At 40.2% G+C, this 27,484-nt stretch overlaps 1 protein-coding gene across 3 annotated transcripts; it reads right to left on the reverse strand.

Annotated features, from left to right (window-relative positions):
- Positions 1–102: 102 nt before the first annotated feature.
- On the reverse strand, positions 103–27,484 carry LOC311270968 (phosphatidylcholine:ceramide cholinephosphotransferase 1-like). Of its 3 annotated transcripts, XM_084376263.1 has the most exons (8): positions 27,382–27,484; positions 26,197–26,287; positions 25,423–25,588; positions 7,207–8,097; positions 7,003–7,120; positions 4,882–5,035; positions 3,921–4,087; positions 103–2,594 (listed from the first exon to the last, which is right to left on the reverse strand). In XM_084376263.1, the coding sequence occupies exons 4-8, from the start codon at positions 7,818–7,820 to the stop codon at positions 2,418–2,420; spliced, it is 1,230 nt and encodes a 409-aa protein (XP_084232389.1). In that variant the 5' UTR covers positions 7,821–8,097; positions 25,423–25,588; positions 26,197–26,287; positions 27,382–27,484; the 3' UTR covers positions 103–2,417. The 3 variants fall into 3 exon arrangements, with proteins under 3 accessions (XP_084232389.1, XP_084232387.1, XP_084232388.1); XM_084376261.1 differs by lacking the exon at positions 26,197–26,287; XM_084376262.1 differs by lacking the exons at positions 25,423–25,588; positions 26,197–26,287.

Here is a 27,484-nt window from a genome sequence, read left to right on the forward strand (position 1 = left end):
TTAACTCAATGTGTCCATCTGCTGGCTGTTAGTGGATCTGCCATGATGTCATCTTTAGGCACAATGACAATGGAGAATGAAAGGGACTCGCAGTAAATCAAATACATTATTGTAAAATGTTTTATTCAAAAGCATCCCAAGTAGAATCCTTTATCATATCTTACAAACATCTGGTATACGCACAAAAAAGGGACAAAGAGGGTGAGAAGTTTACAGAGAAACATACAACTTTCATTTCTTAGAGACAAAAAAGAAAAAAGAAAAAAAAAACCAAAAACAAGAACTTGATTGGCAAACTAGAAGATGAACATTAACTCCAATGAAAGCCCTCAAACATCATTAGAGAGCCACAACCCGACCATTTCCTCGAACGTTATCTCGAATCAAAATATGGTCGCATGTGAGGAACCTGCTGTAATCTTAAAGACCGACTCACCACTCTCTGTAGGGGTGAAATGATTGGACAATGCTACAAGAAGGAGGTAAAGCCTGTGCTGTAATTTGTCTTGTACATCCAGACTCTTCATCATTGAAAATAATGTTACATCCTCACTTCCCCCTTGGTTTAAAGAAGTTAGTCACATGATCAATATTATTAATTATCTGGAGGTCTTATAATCTAAAGCTTAGTGCAGTTTGTCTTCAAAAGTAATCAGTTTTATTTGAAATTTTAACATAATGAGTTAATCTTTCCCAATAGATGAACTTGTGCAATACTTCTTTTTTTTTTACAGTTCAGTCATAGTTACACAAAGAAAAGCATATAAAAATAACAAAACAAGTTGACATGTATATGATTAGGATCATCAATAAGGACGCATTTTCACATTCATGGAAATCAAAGTCCTGTTTGCACACATATGTCCAGATATATGAGGAGCTCTGTGCATCATGCTTCAGCTTGTTCCCCACACACATGTACCATGTTGAGCTACCTCGAGGAGGTGGTGTGGGAGATACACTGACCTTTAACTGTAAGGTAGCAGCTTGACTTAGCACAAGACAAACTAAACAAAGCAGATTCATCACAGACATGCTCAGAAACTTTGCCTGAAGCTTGTTTTCACAACTCGTATGTCATATTTTCCTCTAGATCTCATCACAATAAATGGTTACGAGACGAGACAGCAACATGGAAAATTCTAATTTCAAAATGGGGCCCGATGTTGGGAGCAAAAGAGGGGCTTGTTATCTCCTGAGCAAACAGATGTGACGATGATGCAAAAGAGTGTGAGGTCCAGAATAACTTAACTCTGCACCTCAGAGACATTTCTTATGCAGTCTCCAATCAGGCAGTGATGTTTAGCAGATATTGTTGGGAAGGAAAGCTAGCTGATGACTGACTATCAATGATCGGGCTTTCAACATGGCTGGTGTTGGTTAAAGACTGATTGGTAAAAAAAATGAGATGTTATGGACATAAAACAACACAATTAACAGTCATTTTCTCCTGTTAGAACAGCATTAACCAACTAAACACAAACTGACATCATAAAGCATCAATAAATAAACGGGACATTTCACTCACTGCACTTAATTTTGAGAAAACCAATTTTCTGGTAAGGCTGGCGTAGTTGTTTTTACATTCATGGGAACGAGACTGTTAACTAAGTACCACCTCGTACTGCGGTGTGGTCACAGCCGCGGCAGGGTGACACAAGACACATAGTACTTGAACTGTTTTACAATCAAGCTAAGAAAGGCACTGGAATAATGTTATACCACATTAGTTTCTTATGCTCTCAGTTATCCATCTTGAAAAAGGTAAAAATCTAAAAATCTTTTCTTGGACATCATTTGTTTTTGAAAAATAAAGTTTGACATACTTAAAAAAAGTATTTTTTGCACCTTTGACTCATTTTAGCAAGGACAGTTTACAAAAAGTAATCTATAAAAAAAAAAAAGAAGAAGAAGAAGAAGAAGAAGGAAAAAGCTTATGGCATTTTGGTTATCAAATACGCCTTTGATTGACAACATTTGCACTAAAAAGCTTGTAAGAACATGAAGACGTTAACTATGGTTTGTGCAGAGAGGGAAAAAAACGTTATTGAGTCCTTATGGCCAAAAACGTTGAGTTTTAGAAGTTTGTCAAAATGCTTCAAGATCTGCTACAAAAGCAGAAACTGTCATGTGGCCCATGAAGAGGAATAGACACAAAACAAATATAAATTAGTGCTCTGTCTTGACAAATACAACAGAGGAGAAAGAGGACAAGAGAGAACAAAAATAATATATATATATGTTTACACACGGAGAAAAAAAATACTAGGTGGGTCACAGTGCTACCCATTTGGACAGGGATGTGTCTGTTACTAGAGGTGAAAGGACAGCGCGCTACACTGAACAGTGCCATCTTCCACAGGTAAAAACAGCACTTTTGGAAGTCATAGTCCTTGCCCGCTCCAACATGATGAGGGTCACTGAATGTCCAGTTTGCTGTATTTCACACCTCGGTTCCACGGCAATGCTCGCAATGACGACGGCACCTGATAGTTGCGAGGGACCGTACCGTTGACGTTCTCCTCAAAGTATAGGAACAGTCTGTACCACCATACCCGTGAGAACGGGTTACTTTGTGACGTCTCTTTCAGTGACTGAAACAGAACACATAGATTCTGTTAGTGGGATTGTTAAATATCTGATGCACATTTAATTGACAGTTCGTTATTGTTTCGAACAATTTAATACAGATTATTCAGGGTCTACTGTCATTTCACATTGTGTCAGCTGTACTTTCACATGGACTCTTTAAGCGCAGATAAAAACAGTGACAGGAGTGGACAGGTGGAAATCAGATACAATGCTGTACTTGGTAGATCATTTACAGGTAAAATAATGGAAATTTACTCATTTGGATAATCCAGCAAAGGAAATATCTGAAAACTAAAGATACTTCGTCACACTGCAGTTCCACATGTATAAACAGAATATACATTTAAACATATATGCTTATTTTCTTTATTGTCAAGAGTTACATAAGAAGATTGATAAGAGATTCATGACTCATCTGTCAGCAGCCTGGCCTTGTGCAAAATTTTGCCTACCAGCTCATTTCAAGCTCACTAATTGACACATCATACGTCATACAAAAGCAACAGGTTAGGTCATGCAGTAAAAGAGTTATTGTGCCAAACTATTTCCAGTCATTAACTAAGCTAAGCTAATCAGTTTAATCAGCTTCAGTTGCCAGCTGTAGCTTCATATTAAAGCGTACAGATACCAAGCCCCCAGGAAGAACACGACGCTTTGAAGCCAACTTTCGTAGTGGCCGAACCGTTTAATTACAACGTCACATGATACACTGGAGCCCAAAAAGACTTTCAAGTATGAGATAGTCGCAGTTTATTTTGTCGTGCTGCCCAACCCTTTATACAAGAAGCATTTCATTTTTTACTGCCAACTACAAGCACAGAATTTTAAGACTTGATAATTCCAGAAATAGCTGAAATACAAGTTGCTAACTTACAGCACTGACAAAAAAATGTGGAGATGGTTCAACAATCTATATTATCTGCATCGGGCTGAGAACGCAGGAACTCACATGCCATGTTTTCCCACCTAGAACATCCTCTGTGTTCATACTCTATGTCAGCGATTCTCCAACTTACTGAGTCATGACCCCATAGAGTTATCAGGTTGGACCCCCTGCCCTGACCCCTATAGCACTGGGAATTTCACTTCACTTTGAACATCCTGAAAAGGTCAACATAAAATAAGAGGGATTCTTGCGTGTCTCATGCACAAACACTTTGAATCGTAGAAACACACTCAATAAAATCAAATTTGAGGCAAATATCCCCAGTAAAACTATTCCCCAGTCTAAAGATTTTTATTCTATCTTATTTTCTATAAACATCTGGTGACCACTGGAGCTTAACACGAAACCAATGCTCTATGCAACATAAGTAGACATAACTCACCTGCTGGTTGGCCATGGTGTGGTACCACCAAAAGAGGCGTGTAGTGATAAAGTATGCAACCACCACATCCACAGTGTAGTGGTCATGTGCCAGAAGGATGCAGAAAATCCCCACAGCACTCAAGGTCCAGCAAACCCAGTGGTACAACCAGAACCGCTTGGGGGAATCTGCCAATCGGAGACAGCAATGACACAGATTAAACCCAACAATATCAACTCTAAAGAAGACGATGAATACTCTTTAAATGGGTCAATAGGCTTCCTCTGCTCTCTTTTCACCACTAGATGTCACTGCTATATCAATAAGGTCTGTCAGCACAAACCTGGTGGAAAATCATCTCAGTACCATGTGAAGTCACAGACAGAAAGAACTGTTGACTCAAAGCCGGCATGAGAAACTTAATAATGTCTACTCCTTGACCAAGCAGTTAAAGTTCTATAACCTCTGACCCATGTGGTTGGCAATAAACCAGGTGGTTGTGCAAGATAATGAAAATGAGGAACAGAGAATGAGGATGGGTCTTAACATGGTTAAAGCGACACTCATTTCCTTTGTGTCTACATTTCCTGACACTATTTAGAGAAGCTTTGAGCAAGCCAGGCAGTACTACCCTTTATCAGGGACATACCGATGACACTGCAGGTCGTGGGGAGGGACCTTGAACGTGAGTTATGTAATGGAGCAAATGTTGAAATAAGTCTTAATACCAAAATCAAATCTAATACAATTGGAGAACGTCCATGGTTAAACGTCCAATCACCATTTCTGATTTGTATCACTCTCATGACACCTGACCTTCTGAAAGAAAGGTGCACTAGATTATGGTAGATGATTTTGTCAAAATCATCTGCTGCATTTGACTAAAAACAAACAATGTAAACTGAGCATCATATGTGGTGTAGAGGTAAAACCTTCCTGTTAGTTCTTACTTAAACTGTAGTATAAACACAGTGGAACTTACACTCCTTGATGAAGAGGTACGTTAGTGTTAGCATGACGGTGTGGCCGCTGTACAGATAGTCTCCACACATGGTGTGAGAACCTGTGATTGATAGGCCCCCACCAGCAATCATCTTCATTACTCTCCTCATCTGTGCCTCCCAGTTCCCGAGAAGCTGAAATAAAAAAAGGAACACAGACATTCATGAGATCATCGATCACTGACCATGGAGGATAAAGGAATACATGTGTGTGAAAGAGAGAGAGAAAGGCAGCACAATTTGAATTAATCCAGACAGCTGCGTTCATCTCTTCATGGCAAAGGTGAGGACAGCTGCTATCAAGTTTTCCATCGAGTCTGTATTCAACTGTGATAACACGACACGTCTCTTAAATTATTTTTCCCATTGCTTTGAAGATCATTTTAAACTGCATTTGCTTTCTTTTAAATTTTTTCAAAAACACATCAAATTCTTTCGCTTCTCTACAAAAGACGCAGGGTGATCTCACATGAGGACCAGTTACAGGTATGCTGATGCTTTACTTTAGAGTATTGTAAAAGTGTGTAATGCTGTAGGGTTAAACTACATGTTTTATAAATAAAATCCTCATCTGTCAAATAACCATTAACCCATAAAATACATGCAGATCATCCCCTAATATTTCCTTTAGATTAAGATTGGTAGTAGTGTTGAATTAAAAAACAAGCTCAAAATGCAAATCCTCATGTAAATGAGTGATGTGTTAACCTAAACAACCTGTATTATTCTTCCAAAGAAGGAAGCAGCTGCTTCCTTTTGACCATGATAATGACTTTTCCATGTAACAGAACAATTTACTCAGTACTGTACATTAATACACTTTTGAGGATTTATATTTTCTCTCACATTAGTCCAGCACATGTATTTGGTAACTTCAGTTACTAGCTACTTTGCTAATTCAGATTATCAACACTTCAGTAGCCCTTCAGTAGACCTTTTAGAGTCCCCTGATTGCTATGTACTTATCCAGTAAATATATAGTAAATTATAGTATATTATTGGATAGAAAAAAAGGACACAAACAAGGCTTCCTTTTGCAGTCCAGTTTTAGCTTAGAAAGAAATGGGAGTAGCCATGAACAATAACTATTTAAGACAAAGTAAAAAGTACTGTATTAATTTCTTGTTAGGACATACTTAAACTTGGGCTGATACCAACACAAACCTTGGATGACTATAACTGTTACTTAATATTGATGGGTAATTGGTGCCTACTTTCCTAAGAGGTATGATTAGATTAGATTAGATAGATCAGATAGGCTTTATTTATCCCACAACGGGGAAATTCACTTGTTACAATAGCTCAAGATGCAGCAAGTACAGGAAAAAGAATCAAACAAATACGCATTCTTTAAATGGAAATGAAAAAAAAAGTAACTATATCAGAGTAATTAAATTAATACATGTTGGATACTAGTGGAGATTTATCTTTGTAATTAGCTGAAGCTATTCTGTAATTACCTACTTATTACCAGTGGTAATTACCAAATAATATAAGATCATTTACGGGTATATAATTTACGATAATAAGACTTAGGAATTAGAATTAAATACGTTTATTTTTATCGGCAATCTGACACAAAACCAAATGACAACAACAAAACAAAACACAGACTCAGATAGTTGGCAAAAAGCTGAATACCAGATGCGATAATCAGCCCACCGATAATTGGTCGATTCCTACTACAAGCATGCAAATGTTTTCAGAGTTAAGGGATGAAAGAGGCCACACAGACTGCATTTATTTTATCATCTATTTCACCAGGATTGTTTTAATTTCCTATGAGCAAAATGCCATTACCCAACAGGAAATGCTGTACAGTGGCTTTCAATAAAAGGATATGAAGCTGCTCTCCTGATAGAACAATTGCAGCATTAGGAACTACAAAAAAAGTGAAGCCAACACAAAAAAATGGACACACATCTCACAATCAGTGGTCAGTGGAGAGCACTCAGAGGCTTTCAGCTTGCAAAAGAGATTTTTTTTTCCTGAAGTTGCCCATTCAGCAGCACGATGATGCTGAAAGCAAGTAAGTAAGAAAAAGGCCTGGCATGCGCAACTGACCTATAATGACGAGAAATTAAAGCGTGTGTGTATTGTACCTTTGGAGAGCATTTGAAGTGCATCCCAGGAACAGGCAGAGTGGTGATGTACATGGTAATACATCGGTACAAATAAAGTGTGCCCACAATGAAAAAGAACCGCCTGCCTATAATTGACCTGGAAAGAAAAGACAAAAATGAATGATATGATAATGTACTTGCATTTAACTAAAAAAAGATTTTAGTGATTAAACTAGACTGTACCTGTATTTGAGTAGAGTCCACTGAATAAGCCAAAGTCCCACCAGCAGCATGCCATTTATCTCACAGATGGAGAAGGCCCACTCCACCCTGTTAAACATGTCAAAGAATTTATCAGGCAGTGGTGGGGTATGCTCCTTTGGCGGTACTCGCTCATGGACCACTGAAATGACGACAGTGGTGGTGACAAAGCACACCACTGCGTAGACAAATGCTATGCCCGTCTTCCCCCACTCAGCAGGGAATGAGGAGCGTGTCTTTTCCATTGTAGGGATAGGGATGTGGACCATTTCTTTTCTGAAGTCCTTCATCCCCAATGTGCCATTCCTCTGAGGCTTGCTAGTTCCGTTAGGTAGACCACCAGCATGCCCGTTGGCATGTCCGTTTTTGTGAGCCTCGATATGAGTCTCTATCTGCAGCGTCTCCAGTCTTTCCAACATCTGCTGCCCACCATCAGAAGACACCAGCGAGAGGGGAGGCATCTTGAAATCTGCCTCAGTGAGCGTGAGCAGAGAAGGGCCATCCATTTGACGGAGGGCATCTATGTACTCCGGCATCCCCTCTTTGCTCAGCCAATCAGAGACGTCCTCTGCTGACCATCCTCCCACCTTCTTCATCTTGGCTGCTACAACGTAGAGGATAAAAAGGGTCCTCAGACTAGAGGGGAAGGTTAACAAGAGGCTTGGCTGTCTATGGGGCAGTGCTAAGTCCTCTCCAGTTTTGGCACATGGTGTTTTCTTGCACCCAGAGGGAGCCCAGCCTCCTCTTGAAGTGATGGGGAGCAGGAAGTAGGCAGCAGGTCAGTCAGGGTTCGGGCTAATAGATAGCAGATGAACCCCAGTGGCCTCCTTGGGCTTTCTTCACCTCATAAGGTCTTCCCCACACACTGGACCCCTGTTAGAGCAAAAATAAAAGGATGTGAGTCAGAATGCAGCGATGACTATCACATCCATTTCCACAACTCCATGGGGTGTGGTCATTGGCCAGATGCCTGGCCAGACCTGGAAGCAAGTAAGGGGGGGAATCCCAGCACACCTAATGATCCAGAGGCTATGATGGTCTGACCAACCACGTGTTTTACAACACAAGTCTTCACAAGCATTCAGCAATTCACACACACATTCATACACACACACTTGTGGCAGAGGCTAGCATGCAAGGTACCACTTCCTCATCAGGAGCAATAACCACTCATAATCACACAGTGATGGAAGAGCAACCGGGAACAATCTGGGGTTCAGTATCTTGCCCAAGACATGTAGACTGCAGGATGCAGCCCTCTGATTGGTGGACGACCGCTCAACCTCCTCAGCCACAGCCCAGTATCGTGGCATTTCTATTGTGATTTATGGTGATGGACCGACTGATTGTGTATGCTGTCAATTATAGTTCTTTGGAAGAAAATTGGAGCTGGCCAAAGTCAAAATCAGCAGGTCAAGCTAAAACAATATAAATACATAAAATAAAAATTGTAAAACAGAATCAGCCAAGAAAATTGCAATTGTGCATCTCCAGTGATTTATATTTTCCGTGTGACTTCTTATTAATTGTAAAACATAGCATTTGTTCTCATCCATAATTAAAACAAACAGAATAATGTAATTCCATCATCTTCACTCACGCTCAGCCATCCTCGCCAAGAAGCCTAATTTAGAATGAAAACATGACGCACATGTTTATGTCTGTTATGTTTCACCATCCGATTGTTCAGCTGTAAGGAACGTTCAGCCTGGCAGTCTTTGCAAAATTGATAAAGGTGATTATAATGTCAATAACAGTGTTTTACATTTAAATGACTGACTTTTCTGCATTGAGACACTATCTTTCAAGAGAGAATCCTGATAAATCCAAGATGCAAATCAATTTTTTCCACTCAGTCCTGACTTAATAATAGAGAAAAACCACCCATGAAACTACTTAAGCTCCATTTCACAGACATGAAACATTAAATGAATAATTCACATCATCGTAAAGCTTTTACAAGAATAACAGCAACAGTGTAAGGACCAATTGATTGGCATGTTTTCCCTCTTTTATCCTCACTGCAGGGAAATCTTTTCATTCATCAGTGGCATCATTCAGAGTTGATTAGCTCTTTTATACATGAATTGGAGATTCAACATTACTCTTCACCACTGAGATCATGTCAATACACACAAGTAATGTACGCAACGTACACAATGATTTCTACAGTTTAACAGAGTACAAAGTCAATTGACCATGTAAATCAGATTACTCCTGAAACCTAATTATCAGTCAAGCCAAACTAAAAAAAAAAAATCTATGAAACTGTGTTGAACACTGTAGCAGATAAAAATATCTGTTCTTTCACATCTCGCTCTCACACAGTGTGTTTCTAATCCAGGGCTAGGCTTAGCATTAAAGGAGGTGAACTCACACATCTGCTGCATATCATGTTTTTGTTTACACAACGCGATGTCAGTGGTGGACACAGGGTGGCCCTGCTCAAGTTCAGAGGAGTGTGGGGGGGGGGGGACAAACTGCGATACGGAAATCATAAATCAGAGTGAAGGTCAGCACTGAGCACTGAGAGAGCCCCACCCCTGTAAACAGGCAAGCAGCCAGCAATCAGGCCCCAGCACAGCCAGCTCAGCTAATGGCCAATAGCAGCTAAATACACTGGCAGGCTGGCTGGTTGGCAGGACAACAAACTGCGCATCAGTACCTCACCTCACCTCCGCTGAGCTCAAAAGGTTGTTCATTGAGGCCAGAAAAACAGGGCCAAATAAGTGGGCTATAAGCTGGGACAACGCCTGGCATCAGATTTACTCCTGCTGAGGTCTGGAGAACAGTTTGTGCTGATAACTCCACGATTGTGCACACGAACAACAGAGTGTGAGTGAAAATAAACATATCGCTAGCATGCAAACAGCACAATAAGAGAGTCCTCATTGCAACAGCTTAGCCACATGATGACCCAGCTGTGAACCTTAATTTAGCGAAGAGTGCAACTGTGAACAGTATTTAGCGGGAAGCAAGAGAAACACTGAAGCATTGAGCAGTTGCATCAGTGTGCTGCTAACAGTGTAGAGTTCAGACAGATCAGAGATTAGCTGTCACTGAGTCAGCTGTGTGCAGAGAACCTTTGGTCTATGAATCAGCTTACAGCATGCTCGGTGAAGAAATAATCTGACTCAACTGAAGTGGGAAAAACAAACTAATCCGCAAACTAATAAACTGACCTGTATTTGCTCAGTCTCAGCGAGACGATGGAAAGAGTATGATGCTGCTGTGCCATTGTTCTCTTGTTCAATTGACTCATAGTTGTGCTTGCATTTAACATTAACTCTACAGCTGATAGCAAAACAGAGACAACATGCTTTCAGCAGAGTAACATTAGCAGTTTATCAGTCTGCAGTCTAAAACACAATAATTTCATCCATACTATAACCAAACACCCTTAGAAAGTTAATTAATTTATGAATAAAGCTGTCTTATTTAATGTTAACTTTCATTTAAATATAAATGATATCACGACATATGCTCCATGCAAAATGGTGACAGTGGAGGTTGCACAGCAGTCTGCAACTATCAGAGCCAAGTTCAGCCGATAACAATAGTTTGTAAAAGTTCCTATCGGCCATTACCACCACAGCCAGATACAACAGGCAACTGAATATTATAATCTAAATAACAAAACAAACAAATAAAAACAAAAACCAACACAAACAAGCATAAGCCCCAGTGCATAGAAAAGGCCCTTTAATCATGATCACATGACTAAGTATAAACAGTAATGTCACAATCACCTAAAGCACTACAACCAAAACTAAGATGAACAGGGATGGACATGAAACAAATACCAAAATGTACCCCCTGCTACCACTGCTACAAAACAACAGGAAACACTGCCTACCTATTTTTTAGACATTAATGCAGAAAAAGATGCTTGAGGTAATTTATATTAAATTCCCAGTGATGCTTACATTTTCAGTGCCCTGATGTCATTTTAAAGATATTTTAATATATTGTTAAACTGCCTCCATTAGATATATTTGTCACAATACATGAGGGATGATTTGAGGGATCATTGCAGAAAAATGTGTGTTCATCAGCCGATATATCAATATCAGAATTTTTCACAGTATTGGTCCGGCTCTATATTCAACACGATGGCCAGATGTATAAAGGATGTGCATGCACACATAAACTGGTATTTATAATGGAAGAATGTGCGGTGAGAATTTGCATACCTCACACAAACTTTCACCCAGCAAAGACACATTTTACTGGAGAAAGCTGCAGCTGAAATTATGAGGTGGACATGAAATACAAGGTGAAGGAAGGTCGTTTGCCAATTTCACTGCTTGTGTTATTTTTCAGTCTACACATCCTTCAGTAAAATATATTTTAATGATTAATTTGTGATTAGTGATTAACTAATTAACGAGACTGCCTAATTATCATTCTTTTTATTTAAACCTGAGCCATTACCTCCCTGTAAATGATCTTTTCTTTTGATCCTGGATTACAAAGCACTATGTAAAGTCTGTTTTAATATGAGGTCTTTATGTTAATCATCCTTCTGACTCACAATAACGATGACAGACAGATACAGGTACAGTGGTGATGATTTACGGGTACATGTGCAGGTGCAGTTCTATAAAAAGCTACAGCCATGTACAATGGTCGTGTACAATGCCACCTGCTCTGGCGATGTTAAACAGTCAGTTAAACTGTGTTGTGATTTATACATTATACTCTGTTCCTCAAGGTGGAGCGAACACAAGTATCAATATGCAATATGTGTTTTAGGGCATTTCTACGTTCATAAATGGATATTGTGGGAGTGGAAACGAAGCTTGTGCATCTGGACACCAAGAGTACATACAGTATGTATGCACGGAATTACTTTCCACTGGCTGTAACCTGACCCTGCAATAACATATTGCAGAGAGTACATATTTCATCCTCTGATGACCAAGTGGAAGGCTTTGTTAAAAATGTTTCTGACACAAGCAAAACAGATAAAGATCTGATCATAAGTGACTTCAAAACAATACTGTTTGAGGGCAGAGAACTACAGAAACAGAGGAAAGTCTGGAAATGCCTCAACCTTATGATGTTGTGAATTCTGATACAAGATAAAGATAAAAGAAAAAAGTTGAAGCTGCTCCCTCAACAAAGGACTTTGACCTTGAAAGCGTTTTGATTCCCGTCAGAACTTTGGTAAATATGACAACACGAGAGGAAGACAACATAGATATGATAGGATTGTTACTGGCAGCTTTGTTGGAAGCCTTTATTTTCAACATTCAAGTGCATGCTTACAGAGCAGTGACTTCTATTGTTGCATGTTTACTTACTGTTGGCCAGCTCCCACTTACAGCACTGATGTCATTCCTCTGAGGATGTTTAAGGTGTTGAGGGAAGTGGCCGTTTTTTTTTAACCTTGCCATGTGTGAGTGCGTAATCTTAACAAACTGAACTTTGAATCTTAACACTGCTCATAAACCCGCACAAGGCCACTGGAGTCCACAACTAGGAAGTGATAAAACAGGACCGGGTGTCCCTAACGATCAGTAAATGGGAGGAAACTGACTTCATGCAGAGAGTACACAGTGGAGTTGACAAGGCTGAGTTGCTTTTTATTTGTTCAAATGCTGCTTTCATGTGCAGAGCAAAGTTAATATTTTCATCATGCAATTTTGACTGTAACACAGATTTTCAACACAGTACAGATGTGTGTTATAGCAACAAACAAGTCCTGCTTCCTGGTGTATGTGTTACAGCTCACATGGGCTAACCCCAGAATCTACAAGGAACTTCAGTGGTTTCAGTTCTTTACTTCCACGTCTACATTGTCATCATGGGAATGTTCATTTGAGTTCTGGACAACCCTCAGTGTTTTAAATGACGATTTCATGCTTATCTTGTGTTTCACATTGAACATCTTGCTTGTTATGCGACATAACTTTATTTTCCAGCTGAGGCCAGACAGTCAAGAATCAGCATAAGCTGCAAACTCTCGATTATATCGATGCAGAATCTTCCACGTCCGCATCGTAATGCATCTTATAATCGAGAAATTTCCACATCTCTAGCTTAAAATCCTCAAATTTGGCTTCATTAATATTAGATCACTGTCCACTAAAGCCTTACTGATTAATGGTTTGATTATTGAGCATAAGATGGACATGATTGGCTTATGTGAAACATGGCTGAAACCTAATCATTTTCTGCCATTAAATGAAGCCTCCCATCCTGACTTTAACTACGCCCATGTTGCTCGGGCCTCTAAACAGGGTGGAGGTCTTGCTCTCATGTACAAATCTATTTTCAGTTTAACCTCCAACCAGGACTTTAAATTTTCTTCATTAGAAGCTCTGGTTTTAAAACCATCTTCATCAAGTAGTAACGGCCATGTCCAGGGAACTGGCTTTCACCTGGTGGTAATCTACAGACCTCAGGGGTCGACAATATAAATGGCCCGGTGGCCCGGATGTACTTTTAAAACCGTCAGGGCCACCAGAACGTTCCAAGCACTGGCCGGTGGGGCCAGCATGGATTAAAGTTGTCCGTCGCTACGACGGATTTCCGTCACTCAAACTTCACAGAGGCGACTTGTGAGATCAATGTAGATCGGAGGAGAACTGTTGGCTGATGTTTATTGACAGACTGTCAGACTCTACAGCCAATGGTATCGTTAACAGCGTGTGCTCGCCTGACCAATGACAGTGTAGTGACCCACACAGGGCGGGATCTCAACACGGAGCGGCGCTAAAGTTTAGCTGCTTAGCTAGCAAGGACTCGTCGCGCTGCTACGTTATCAGTTGAGTTTAGTCAGCACGTGAGAACTCGTCTGACACGGAGAGTCTCCTGTTGTGTGCTACATGTGTGAAACAACAACTATAGTCTGGACTGTCTGCAGAGTATCTGTGTAAACGGCTTCATTCAGCGTCTCTCCCTCCCCTCTGGCACCGTGAGTTACCATGGTTACAGGAACGCCCTGAAACTTTATAATGATGATCAATAAGAAGCTTTTGGTTAGTTTGACTGAACAAAATCATGAATGTTGCCTGATTGTAGCTCAATGCTGAATCTTGTATTATAACATATAGAACAAAGCCTCAGAGCTTCTTTGATTATTAACAGTATGTTAGTGATGACAGAAAGGTGATAACTCGCCATCACACTGACAAGGCTGCAAAAGTTGCTGTTTGTATGATGTATTTTTCTGTTAAACGATAAGAGGCTCACTTTAAACAATATTATTAATAATAATAATTAATTATAATGATGATGAGAAGAAGAAGTAGAAAAATAGCGTACTGAAAAGTCCTGTAGATGGTTGATTATTTGAAAGAGTAAAACTTGAGAGAAGCTTCCAAAAAAAGGCACAGATTGATTTCATAGATTAAAAATTAGAAAAGACAAAAAACATTTTAAGTGTGAATAGAACAGCTGTTCAGATCATCCTCCTGTAAAACACTGTTGGTCAAATATTTAAACTTGATGTCTGCATTAGAGAACATGGTGTGGGTTGAAGCTGTAAATCTTATCTTATTTTTTTAGCATGTGTCAAGTAAAACGCCCTTTAACATGGAGGGGGGCTCAAAAATCAACCAACTGAGGAGGAGATGGAGGAAGAACTGATTGTGCTTGAGTAATGCAGCACTGTTTGCACTTGATTTATGTATTTGCACTTTTTTGACCTCAGTACTGCAGTATTAAAATAAATGTTATTAAATCAAATTGTTCTTTTTCGTTATTATGGGGATCGATTCCTGGGCCAGTGGTTACAATGGTGGGGCCAGTGATCTTCAAATTTCCCTTATTGTCTACCCCTGGACCTCCAGGACCTCCCAATTCTGAAGAATTTGGTGAATTTATTGCAGATCTTGTTACTCGTTCAGTTAAGATTCTAATTATTGGGGATTTTAATCCACTTAAATAAGCCTTTATTACATTTGAAGCGTCATTAGCCTGTCCTTGTACTGGTGACACAAATGTTTTTACTTCTTATCATATCAGCCCGGCAATCGTAGCGACACTCTGGAGTCTTGGCTCCTTTTACAACAGTGACAGAACCTGTGGAAAGGCTCACTAATGATGTTAACTCAGTACTTATTTCTCTCCTTGATTCTGTCGCACCTGGCTCTACCAAGACAAGACGATCAAAGAAATCTACTCCCTGGTTTAACAATGAAACCCGAGATCTCAAGCAGGCCTGCATGGAAATGGAACATGCATGGCGAAAATCTAACTTGGAAGTTTTCTATCTTGCATGGCGTGATAGTGTACTTAACTATAAGCGTGCTCTTAATGCTGCTAAAACAGCATACTTATCTGGCCTAATAAGCAATAATAAACACAACCGTAGATTTCTCTTTGACACTGTGGCTAAACTTACTCAAAAGCCACAGTCTGTGAGCTGTGCACCCTTTATTGCACAAGATTTCTTAGATTTCTTTTGCAATAAAATTGATGACATTAGAATCAAAATGATCTCTTCATCTCTGGCTTCCTCAGCAAAGTTGATTGTAAAATATCCTTTTGCAGATTCACAGTTAGTCTCAGCTCTTAACATTTTTTTAAAGTATCTCTCTTGAGACATTGTCTAAACTGGTCTCAACCTCAAAACCAACTGCTTGCCTCCTGGATGATGTTCCGGCAAAACTGTTTAAGGATCTATGGCCAGCACTGGGACCTTCAGTGTTAAATATTGTTAATCACCCATGACCGGTGTTGTCCCGGCTAGTTTTAAGTCGGCTGTGGTTAAGACTCCACTTAAGGAACCACATATTGACCCAGGGTCTCTAAATAATTATAGACCAGTATCCAACCTTCCCTTCGTCTCTTATGTCTTGGAAAGAGTTGTGTCCCATCAACTTCCAGGCTACCTACTTAATAATAATCTTCTGAAAGCTTTTCAGTCATTCCACCGAAACTGCACTTACTAAAGTGGTAAATGACATTCTACTCCATTACTATGTACTCAAACTCTACCTCGGTGCTTCTGTTACTGGATCTCAGCGCTGCAGTTGACATAGATCATGGCATACTGTCAGACCGACTTGAAAGTCGATGTGACATCTCTGGCCTGGCTCTAGCTTGGCTAAAGTCTTACCTATTGGAAAGAAAACAATGTGTTTCTTATAATAATACTACTTCAATATTTACTGATGTGAAGTGTGGAGTTCCCCAGGGCTCTGTTCTTGGCCCTTTGCTCTTCTCTTTATATATTTCACCTCTTGGCCAAATTATTCGGAGTTATGGAATACAGTTCCGCTGCTATGCCAACAATACTCAGCTGGATGAAAATTCTCAAAGCACAAAATTAGAGACCTGCTTGTGTGTGGTGAAGAAATAGATGTCAGAAAACGTCCTGCTCCTGAATTTGGATAAAACTGCAATGTTGGTCATTGGCACCGCTTGACAGAGACACTACTCTAATCAGGTGAAGGTAACTCTTGACAACTGTGTTACTTCTCAAAGTTCAACTGTCAAGAATCTTGCTGATGATTCTACCCTCTCTTTCGATCAGCACATCAAAGAAATTACAGATATTGCTTTTTACCACCCGTGCAACATAGTTAAAATTAGGCCCTTCTTGTCCACAGCTGATGCAGAGATCCTGATTCATGTCTTTGTTTCGTCTAGTCTGGATTATGCAATGCCTTATTTTCGGTTCTACCGCGTGAGAGCACTAAAAGTTCAGAATGGTTTGGAACGCTGCAGCTAGAGTCTTAACACATACAAGAAAAATTTTATCATATTACACCAATCCTAGCCTCTCTGCATCTGCATTGCTTCTTATATTCTAAAAAGGGACCGATCTATTGTTTTAAACAGCTAAAAATGTAACAGCATGGCCTGGAGGAAACAGACACCAAACATGTCAGAAACATCACCATCAAAAGACAGACATCCAGGACAGGGCTCTACAGTGCGAGCATTTCACTCGCATTTGCCCCTAAAATGGCGCACAGTGTGCGAGCAAAGGTCACAAGTTACCGTCACAACCTATTTTATCTGCAATCGTTCAAAAACTACAAATCCCAATCCCATCAACGGAGGGAAAAAACGGAGAGTGAACTGCCGGTAACTCGAAGAAGAAATAGAAGAAGAAAGAGAGTGCGAAAGCAGGATGAAATCGATTGAGTATTTTTTCAAACGGAAGCGAGAGGAGCACAATGAGAAGGAGGAATCGGGAGATAAGTCGAGAGAGAAAGCGGAGGAACTGAAAAAGTGCAAAGTCGTAAATGATGCAACGGAAGTTGTGGAGGCTAGCGCTAGCCTTGATGTTGACGCCATGGCGGCTACCGAAGAACCTGTCCCCGCTGCCCCACCGACTGGAGGAAGAACCTACAAATTCAATGAAAACTGGGTCAAAACGTCGTGTTTAGTACACATTGGATACAAAATGAAATGAAAAAAATGGAATCACTGTAAATTTAAGAAATTGTTTTGTGTTGCCTGAAATGAAAAAAATTAAACCAAACACTGTAAATTAAAAAAATTGTTTTGTGCTGCCTGAAATGAAAAAATAAATAAATCAAACACTGTAAATCAAAATTTTGTTTGTGCTGCCTATTTAAGTGTGAAGTGTTAAGCATCGAGAAATACATATTTTTTGTGCTCCCAGATATTTTACTTTAGGAGCACATGTGCTCATTGGGAAAAATGTCAGCGTAGAGCCCTGATCCAGGAGCATCTTGGTGAGGCAGAGGCAGCATTCAAAGATACAACATGGTTGAACGATCACAGGAAGCAGTGACATGTACCACTACAAAAGTCTGATCTGTGCCTCTTATTTCCACACCTAGATGCTATACACACCTAAATCAAGCGGAACCGCAACCACAAATGAAAAATTAATATAACATTTTTTATTCTAACTGAATAAAACAACTACAAAGACTACACCACTGAGAGCAAGTCAGACAAATTAGCTGTGATTTCAGTAACATAACCGCAACTGCACTTTTCCCTCATGCAGTAAATTGTTCCCCTCAGAAAGTTTTGTGGTGCTGAGAGAAGGGGAACGGGGGGGGGGGCGGTTTAGCACAAGGCAGTACATGTGACATCACCAGACAAATATCCCACCCAGGAGCGACAGTATGTCAAGCTGACACAAACATAAACACACCATCCGGAGCCCATCTTTAGGCAGCCAAGAGTGGTAAAGAGTGACTCATTCAAACGTGCTTTAACAGCTTTTTAGAGAAGTACAACAATTTGTTATGAGAACACAGGCAGATGTATAGAAAACTATACTGCCTCTTTCATCTAGACATGCCATTAACACTTACTAGTGCAAACAGATTTCACTACAGTTTTTTAAGGTTATGAAAAAATAAATGTCTAATCTGAATATAAGGCTTCATAATAAAGGGCACCTGTGTGATACAATTTATCGTTTGCTGGCATGTGTTCCTAAATTCCCTCATCTCCTGTGTCTTTCAGTTTCCTTAAAACGTACAAGAAAATGTGATCATAGTACACCAATCCTAGCCTCACTGCGTATGCTCCCATTTAATGTCAAATCAGACTTCAAGGTGCTGCTGATTATATAAAAAAACTGTACACGGCCTTGCCTCATCCTACATGTCTGATCTCATTATACCATATATTCCACCTCTTGCATTACGCTTTTAGTTTCCTTCTTGCCTGCATGATCAGGAGCCTATTCACTGTCCTTTCTCCCACTCTGTCTCTATTCCTGCATTTGTTTCCTGCCTTTAGCTTCATTATGTGTTGCTTTCTTTTTTGTGAGAGTTGAAACCTACCGGTTGAGAACAATGGCTTTCAACAAACTGGCAGAAGTACAGATATGCAAATACCAATGAGATATGGGGACAGATATACAGTGACACACACGATAGACACACTCACATGCACGTCAACCTCAGTTACATCACAGTCGGCTTTACCAGTTTTATCATGTCAGCTGAAATATGCAGCTGATATCCGACAAATGCAGTATGTCTCTTTGGTAACAGTGAGAATTACTCAGGTCCAGAAGCGGTCATAAGAATGGCTTTTCACAACAACAACAACAACAACATGCCCGTGCTTGAGCTGGTTGCCGAACCAAGTCTCAAACCATTTCAGTGTTTCCAACAAGTGAACTATCAAAAATGAAGGGTGATGTGATCACCATGACAACTTGGCTCATTTGTAGGCAACTAGAAAGCAAAGAGCAGCACAGAGGCACTTTGAGGCATACCTACCAACATAAGGCTGTGACAAAAAGGGAGATATTCAGGGGGGTATTGGCAAATGGCCTACCTTCAACACCACTGCCTCCATATAACCCTACGCCACAGGTTAATAGAATAAATTGAAGGATACAAAAGTAAAAAGACTTTAAATGAGTCTACATTTCAAAGCTGACAGTAAAACAAAATGGAAAAAAAACAAAGTACCTAAAAAGCGATCAAAAGGAAACATTTTAAATCCACAACACAAAAAGTGGAAGGTCTGGCAGCAAGTGGAGTGAAATTTGGAAGTGTATTTCTTCTTCTTGAGATCTATTTGATTCATTTCAGACGCAGACTGAGCAAAGCTGAAGGCTTGAGTGACTCATGTTGAGCAGAGTCATTTGCACGTGCTCACCTCTGGCTGCCTCTGGGTTGGGTTGAAAGGCACCATGACACATATCCCACACAGAAACTGAGAAACATTTGTCAAAACGGGAGAAATTACCAACTACAAGCACAGCAGGAGAACAGGTTAAAAAATCTTAAAAGTAATACAGTGATCTTTTAAACCAACTCAAAATGAATTGGAAAGTTGCAAAGATATTAAGGAAATTGAGAATCAAGCAACGATAGGACACACACACAATAAAAAAGAAGGGTGTCAGTTTTGTCTTCCTGGAAACAAGCAGGTAAACTGACCAGGTCTTTCAGGAGCCCCATTCACACTGTCATTTGAGTGTGGGAATCATGCACTGATTCTTCGCGTCGTCCTCTGTGTGAAAGTTTCAGATGCGGAGAGGGGGGACAGAGGGGGTTTCACCGCTGCTCTGATGCGCCTCCGGAAGTAGAAAACTGAAACCAAACTTAACATCATTCACAAGGCCAACAGACCAGTCCTGCACCAGATTTCATTGATCCTTCTCGAATCTGAAAGCTCATGTTGCATTTAACCTGGATATCGGCATGTGACACATTCACACAAAATGGTGATATCTTGATTCAAATCATGACTGCATAACCAGCAAACAATGTTAGTCACCTTAGACAAAGATGATATTCCCCTCAAAATGGGGGAAGCTTTGTTTGCCTTCTCCCAGCCTTGTGCCCTCAGGGCATTGTCCTCGTCTTTATAGATGATTTTTGAAAGACTAGTGTCGCTTTACCATTTTATTTTATCTTGTGAGACTAACGGACAATGGGTGAACACTACGCTCTCACCTGTATCCCTTTACACCTCATATACAAACCTCACAGGCAGACAATGCAGGGCCAATATTTACACAACTGGGCCAGTGATGGCTAAAATGAAAGACTGTATGGTTAAAATTTAACTATGCATGTCCCTGTGGTAAATTACACACTAATACAGTCCCATTATCAAAATGAGTTAATGTACTCCCACCTAGATTTATGACGTATGGTTCTGTGGCTCCTCCTGCTATTTCTCATAAACTTTTACGTTCATAATGAGTAAAACCTTGCAGGGAAATCCCTTAAACACCTTGTGTAACTTTGTCAAACCACTAGGTAAACTTAGATGCTCAGCAACCAGCAGTACATCCGTCTATCTTCGTTGAAATATTTGGGAGGGGCAGATGAAAGCTGAACAATGATAGCAAAAATATCACATCCATACAGGCTCAGTAGTATATACAGTATACTTTCTTTTTTTAAACACGCACTGGTATCGGATCCATGGAGATAATTTCAGTTTCATGTGAAGTCAGGATTTTGAGAGTTCTGTCACCAACCGATGTAACGTTAGTCTCTCTTAGTCTACATTGAAAACAGTGACATTAAGCAAAGTCTGTCGCGCATGTTTGGCTGTTGCATATCTAACATTAACGTACAGCAGTTACCAAAGTCTGTGTCATTTTGTTTACTTTAGATTTTCAGGAGTCAATCACACGCACACAGATATTTTCAGCAGAAGTGGCCCTTAAATGATGATGACTGACTTATCCTCCATGAAAAATGGTGACATATCCCCCTGCATGGTCGATGGAGGCTGCGCAGCCATCCGCAACTATCGGAGCCAAGTTCAGGCAATAACAATAGTTTGTAAGTGGTCCTATCAGCGCCGAATAATTGTCCAAACCGATTAATCGGTCAACCTCTATTAGAAATGTCAAAGCAGTCTTGGCCTTACAATGAGTTATTGGAGACATCTTAACCCTATCACACAACCTATTCAAGAAACATGTACGAAACTGAAACATTTAATACTGTGGTCTGATGATGGCCTTGTTCGTGTACAGTTACTGAACAGTACAACCACAGGCAGTGAGGTCTGATATATTTTTCTGTCCGGGAATAATCAATCTGTTAGCCATACCAGCTGACAACAGACTCTACAAAACGTGCATTATATAACATCCTCCCACTGCCTTGGAATATTGCACTTCTAATTTTATCATCAGATGACTGGACTACAGTTGTAGTGGGAGAATGAAATTTCTATTCTAAAAACAAATACCATTTAATTTCTTTCCTGTGCAGCCACCTGAAGTCTCACTGAACTGAGGTCATAACTCCATGACTAGCAGTGCTGGTTTTCTTTGCACCATCTGCATGATCAATCATGAGAGGATCGAGTGTTGCATTATTTTCCAGTGCTACTGACTAGCCTTTTTCACCAATGTTTTCACCAATACTATTACTGTAAATTTCTGTTGTCACATTAAATTGCAGCTCACTGTGTTTAATGTTATTGTTCCTTTGAAAAAAACATCTCTCTCTGTGCTGTGTGTGTTTAGCTGTTAGCTATTAGCTCCATTTGCAAAACACAATGCAGGAATTTGCTGCCTACTAGCTCTCATTTTCCAATTTTAATAGGGCTTTGTTGATCAGTCAGGGGAAAAAATAGGATGCTCTATCCGTCGATAGTGAGTTTACTGCGTTCTTTCGTATTTTAACCAGTCAAATTTTTCTTAGGTTTCATACTGAGTAAAAGCTTGGTTCAGTTTGTCATTTGCTAAGCTATAGCCAAGTTATACATGCATATATACATAGAAAAATTCCTTTCGTCCTTTAGGCGTCCCTGGAAAGATCTGTTTGTCACAAACATAGTTTCTATCGCCCCAAGATGATGTGACACCGTTAGTCTTGAGTTCACAAATGTCTAGTATCATGAACATCTCTGCTTATCCAAAACTGATGCATTCAAGTTCACTCTGACAAGTTAGTTTATCTATGTTCTTCTGTCTAGGTTCTTCACATTCAAAACCAATATGCTAATCTGTCATTACATAATATGATTGTGATGAAAACACAGATACAACAAAGCCTCTCGTGCCAAATAAATCTAGTTCAAAATGTGCTTCATCATGCACACCTTAACATCCCTAGCTTTAATGGAACAATATTATCTCCAGTCAGTCTTTTAATTAACAGAGCAAGGTGTTTGGCCAAGAGTAAAGATGAGATGGACCATAAACATGGATGACTCCTGCAGCAGTCTCTGGGGAGCTGAGTTGAATGGCAAAACAATCACCATACTGGTAGCTGCTATCTGCTAATGAGCAAACCACCAGTGGCTTTATGAGTCACTTATCAGGATGTCAGGCCCTTACAGCCACCGAGGACTGCCTCGCCTCTCTGTTCACCTGCACGTGGTGCAGGCACATCAGAAATTATATCTAGGATGGCACACAGGGGACTTGTTGTCATCGGGGAGTAATTAGTGTGCAGCAAAACATTTAGCCCAGCTTTTCATAGATCAGTTATCCAAACTGCAAAGACCTGTGTCAACAAGACTGACAGATTAACAGACCTGTAATGACTTTGCATGTCTAGACACAAACATGCAGTTTCCTGTATTTTTGCATGGCTGAAAGTAGAAATGTGTGCTTAATTCTTCTTAATTGTTCTCCTTCTTACCATGTTTCATTGTTGAATCACTGATTCACTGTTGAATCTGAAGCCATGTGGTTTAGGCTACTTCCTTTCACAAGTCATTACTGACAATACTCAGGTCTTTCCGGTACTTACACGTGAAAGTGAACCACCCAATTTAAAACACCCTAACATAACCCGATGACTCGATTCCTGCCTGTATTTTAACAGAAATAACTTGCACAGTACATCGAGTTCTGGCCCTTGCTTTCTTGGTTTCTCTGACCTGTGCAATCTTCCGTGAAGATGCCATTTATTGTACCCCTTTGATGACCGTGCTCAATGACCTGAAAACACCACGGCACTATAAGAAAACCAACAGTCTTTTCAATCACATAACTGCAATGATCTTGGGATAACTTTTAATTTCTTCAGAGAGGAACTCACAAGATGCAGTCAGTGTTTCCTGCCGCTTTTAGTTGCAATCATCTTATTCAAACAATGTACACACTGCTCATTTCTTTTACAATGAAGAGTAAACCAGGCTTGAAAAGGCAAGTGGAGCAAAGGCAACGTCCATAACATTTCATAGTGTAGATTATCTTGTACAGTCACGTATATGGTATACATTTCTTTGTAGGCTGATACTGTGTAATCTTCAATTTTTCAAGTGGATTTACATACACATCTTCTTAAACGCACGTTCAGTAAATCAATCCAAGCACCTCCCTAATGACTGTTAAAGTCATTTCAAGAGGAAAAATAAGTAAGAAGATTCTTATTATGCACATTGAGTTGGGCGGGGTTTCAACTTTCACAATAGCACAGAAACCCTCTCATACAGAACTCCTTTTGATCCTGCTTTACAATTTTGTGTCTCTTTCACCTTTACACTTTGTACACACATAATTTGGTTTAAATCCATGCATGGTTTTCCTCCAAGGAAAGTTATGGACACAAAATGACATAGTGGCCCAGCAAGTTCACCATCTACCCTCAATATAGCATCATGTTGCGTTTAAAATAGGTCAAAATATGCAAAAATTAGGGCAGGAGCAAGCAAGACTTATTGAAATATGGCCACACTGGTGTACCATTATTTGCATGTACACCAAACACCCTGAGAAACTTGAAGCAGGAATGCAGGAGGGAGTCACTCAAAACAAGTCAGGACAGGGGGATACCTGGCTCAGGTGTAAGCAGGCTAGACAATAGCCCAAAACAGGAACCAGGCTGGCCTTCACAGGGCAATTACAATTCCTTACAAATACCCCTAATCAATGACCCATGCCCAAATGCATGTGTCACCACATCTGTCATGTACCTGCATCATGTAGGGTTATATGGATGCTTACAACCACATCATTTCTAACTGTGCCAAACTCATTAAACGCTCCGTAGCTCCTTCATTTATTCAAAGAAAGCCCCGCCAAATCAGATGACATTAGACAACGTAAACACTGCCCTTCTGTCCCACCAGGGCTATTAAAATTTAATCTCATATAATTTGACATAATTTCTTTTCTGAAAAACACAAAATAGGCTAGATCAAACTGCTACTAGCCTAGATTGCTGAAAAGCAGTTGTAGGCCACAGGAAACTGGGACATCATGTGAGCGAGCCAGTGAGCGAGTGAGTGAGTGAGTGAGCGAGTGAGTGAGTGAGTGGCAGTTAAACTTCATGTGTTTCTAATTATGGTAGAAACAAGATTGAAGTGTTTCCTTATTGTTTCTCTGGAGGCAAACCTATGACGGAAACCATATGATCAAAAGCTGTGCTTTGAGCACTGAGGCTCAAACACCCTGGAGAGGAGCAGATATACACATTACGAAATGCGTCAGATATAATATTGGCAGGTAATGCAGGACAAAACTTCACCGGACTTTACATCGACATGAGGATGACAAGATAGATAATGACTGAATTTTGATTTTGGGGTGAACTTATCCTTTAATGATGTTGCCAACTAGTGTTATACACAGTAACTCTGGCTGACCTTACTTCTCTGTTCTAAGGTTTAGAATTCTAGAGGTCTGTCCCTTACTTTTGATTTAAAGTTGATGGTGAGTTAAAATGCTTGCTGAGCCGACGTTTTCATCTAATGCTAGGCCCAGATTTGTGCTCGCCTCTATAAACACCCAAAATATGCACAGTTAACACTCTCAGTATGTCAGTAGACAACAGCACAAAAAGTAAAATAAAAATCTACAATGTGTACACTTGTTCTCTCTGTCATCTCTCTCCATCTGCTCTCATCTGCTGCCGTCTCTCCCCTCGTCTGTCTCCGTCATCCTCTCCTCTTGATATCTGTGTCTTTCCTAATTTCCTGGTGCTCTGTTTCCTCTCACTCTCCAATGGAGATCAGACACTTGCACAAGCTGACACTAAAATGGGATACAGATAAATGCAAACATCACTAAGAGGGATGCTAATATGAGTTTGTTACGGAAAGTTATATGTGATATAAGCTCTGACTAACTGATCAGTCATATCCAGTGAAGCAAACCGTTTTCATTCATAAAATAACACCTCGCAATAATGGTGTAAAGTAATCTGGAGCCTTGCTGGAGAAGTGGAGTGTGTGCTCCACCCAGAGTTAGAGAAAAATGCAGTTTTTAACTTCTCAATTAAAGCAGAAATATTTATATGAAGATCACTTTATGACAAAATAGAGTTTTCTCTAAATACAACAGTTACATGAAAGAGGAAGGAGGAAGGAGGAAGTTGATGATTTAGGATACTATTGGTCAATACATTTACTTCTCAGCTGAGAGAGCTTTCCAAGCCTGAATCATGGCTGCGCCTACAGAAAACTCATTGTTTCCATGTTGATGATAGTCTGACATGATTTGCTTTGGCAAAGGGGCCTGCCCTGCAACTGGGCTGGATGCAGTGTGCCAACAATAAACCCCATTGACTCACTTTAACATTTTGCCCCCTTGACAATCCCTGCAGTCACACTGTTTGGGTCTGTGAAAATTTGCTTTCTCACCAGTTCCGTTGCACAGATATCTCCCTGTTTATTTCCATCACTGTCTCTGTTGGCTCATCTGTCTGTGTGGTGAGTTTTTGCACAGCATGTCCTGGTAACAGGGCAGATGTGTCTTTATTTTTCCACAACGACACAACTGTGCAAACACATCTGTGATCACGTTTGCCCCCTCTTCTCCCAAAAGGGGAAGGAGCGTTCAGACTTCATGGAAAACAGGGCTAAATCAGGCCACCCGTTCCGCCCTCTTGTGAGGCGAATAAACGAGGCAAAACAGACCTCAAATGTAACCATACCAAGGGAGCAAAACAGATAAACAAATGTTTGACTTCCATTTAAACTCTCGGTTAATATTTAAAGAGAGCGAGAGAGAGAGAGAGAGAGAGAGAGAGAGAGAGAGAGAGATCAGCTGAGAATATAATCGGCGATTTACTGCTGCTGTAACGTTAGTAGGCACACCTGTGAAATAGCGTTGCATCCAAATAATGGCTGACACAGGTGGTTTAACGTGCTAAAAACACAGCTTTAATTCACTGTAAGGCCTCGGCAGCCACTGTATAGCGTGGCTTAAGAGCTTATAGTCTGACCACCTAAAAATAGATGAGCAAGCTGGCGTCTTCAGTATTTTAGCTAGCTAGCTCACTAGCTAAAACCCAGCCACATACCCTGGGTTGTGTATTCGTAGCGCGGTTTTGGGTAACGGTTAGCTAAATGTCTGTGGTTTACACGGCTGGAAAATGTGTATTTGTAATTCTAACATGCATATTCACCAACTGAATATTCTGCTCCGGTTTAAATTCACACAACACTACATATGGTTGGCTTTCCTGCCAATCATGTTGGATCGGGATTAACGATAAGGAGAGATGTTTTGTCGTCAACTGATAAAATGTTTTAACACAAGGCCAGTGAGCAGCTTTTGTTAGCTAACGTTACGTTTGCTAATAAATACAACCGCAATAAAAAAAGGTCTGTCAACGAGTATAATCTTATCGCCGTGTGTTAATAAAATACAACGGTGTTCAACTGAGTTTGTGTTACTGCATTACACATTAACTAACGTTAGCAGTTACCTTTCCATGACTTGGAGCCACAGTGTTAACAAACCAATCCCTCAGGGCTCAGCGGCTAACTTAGCTACGTCTGCCTTTGAAAAAATAGCAGTAAAAGTGTATGTTATGTAATTACCTTCGCCGTCGAGATGTTGAAGGACTTCTCTACAAATCGTAGTGGTTTTCACCGCAATGTGGTACGGATCCCTGTGTGCCTGTCCGGTGTTTTCATGGGTAGG

This window comes from Pagrus pagrus (assembly GCF_965226575.1).
Source record: "Pagrus pagrus genome assembly, chromosome: 15".
NCBI lineage: Eukaryota > Metazoa > Chordata > Actinopteri > Spariformes > Sparidae > Pagrus > Pagrus pagrus.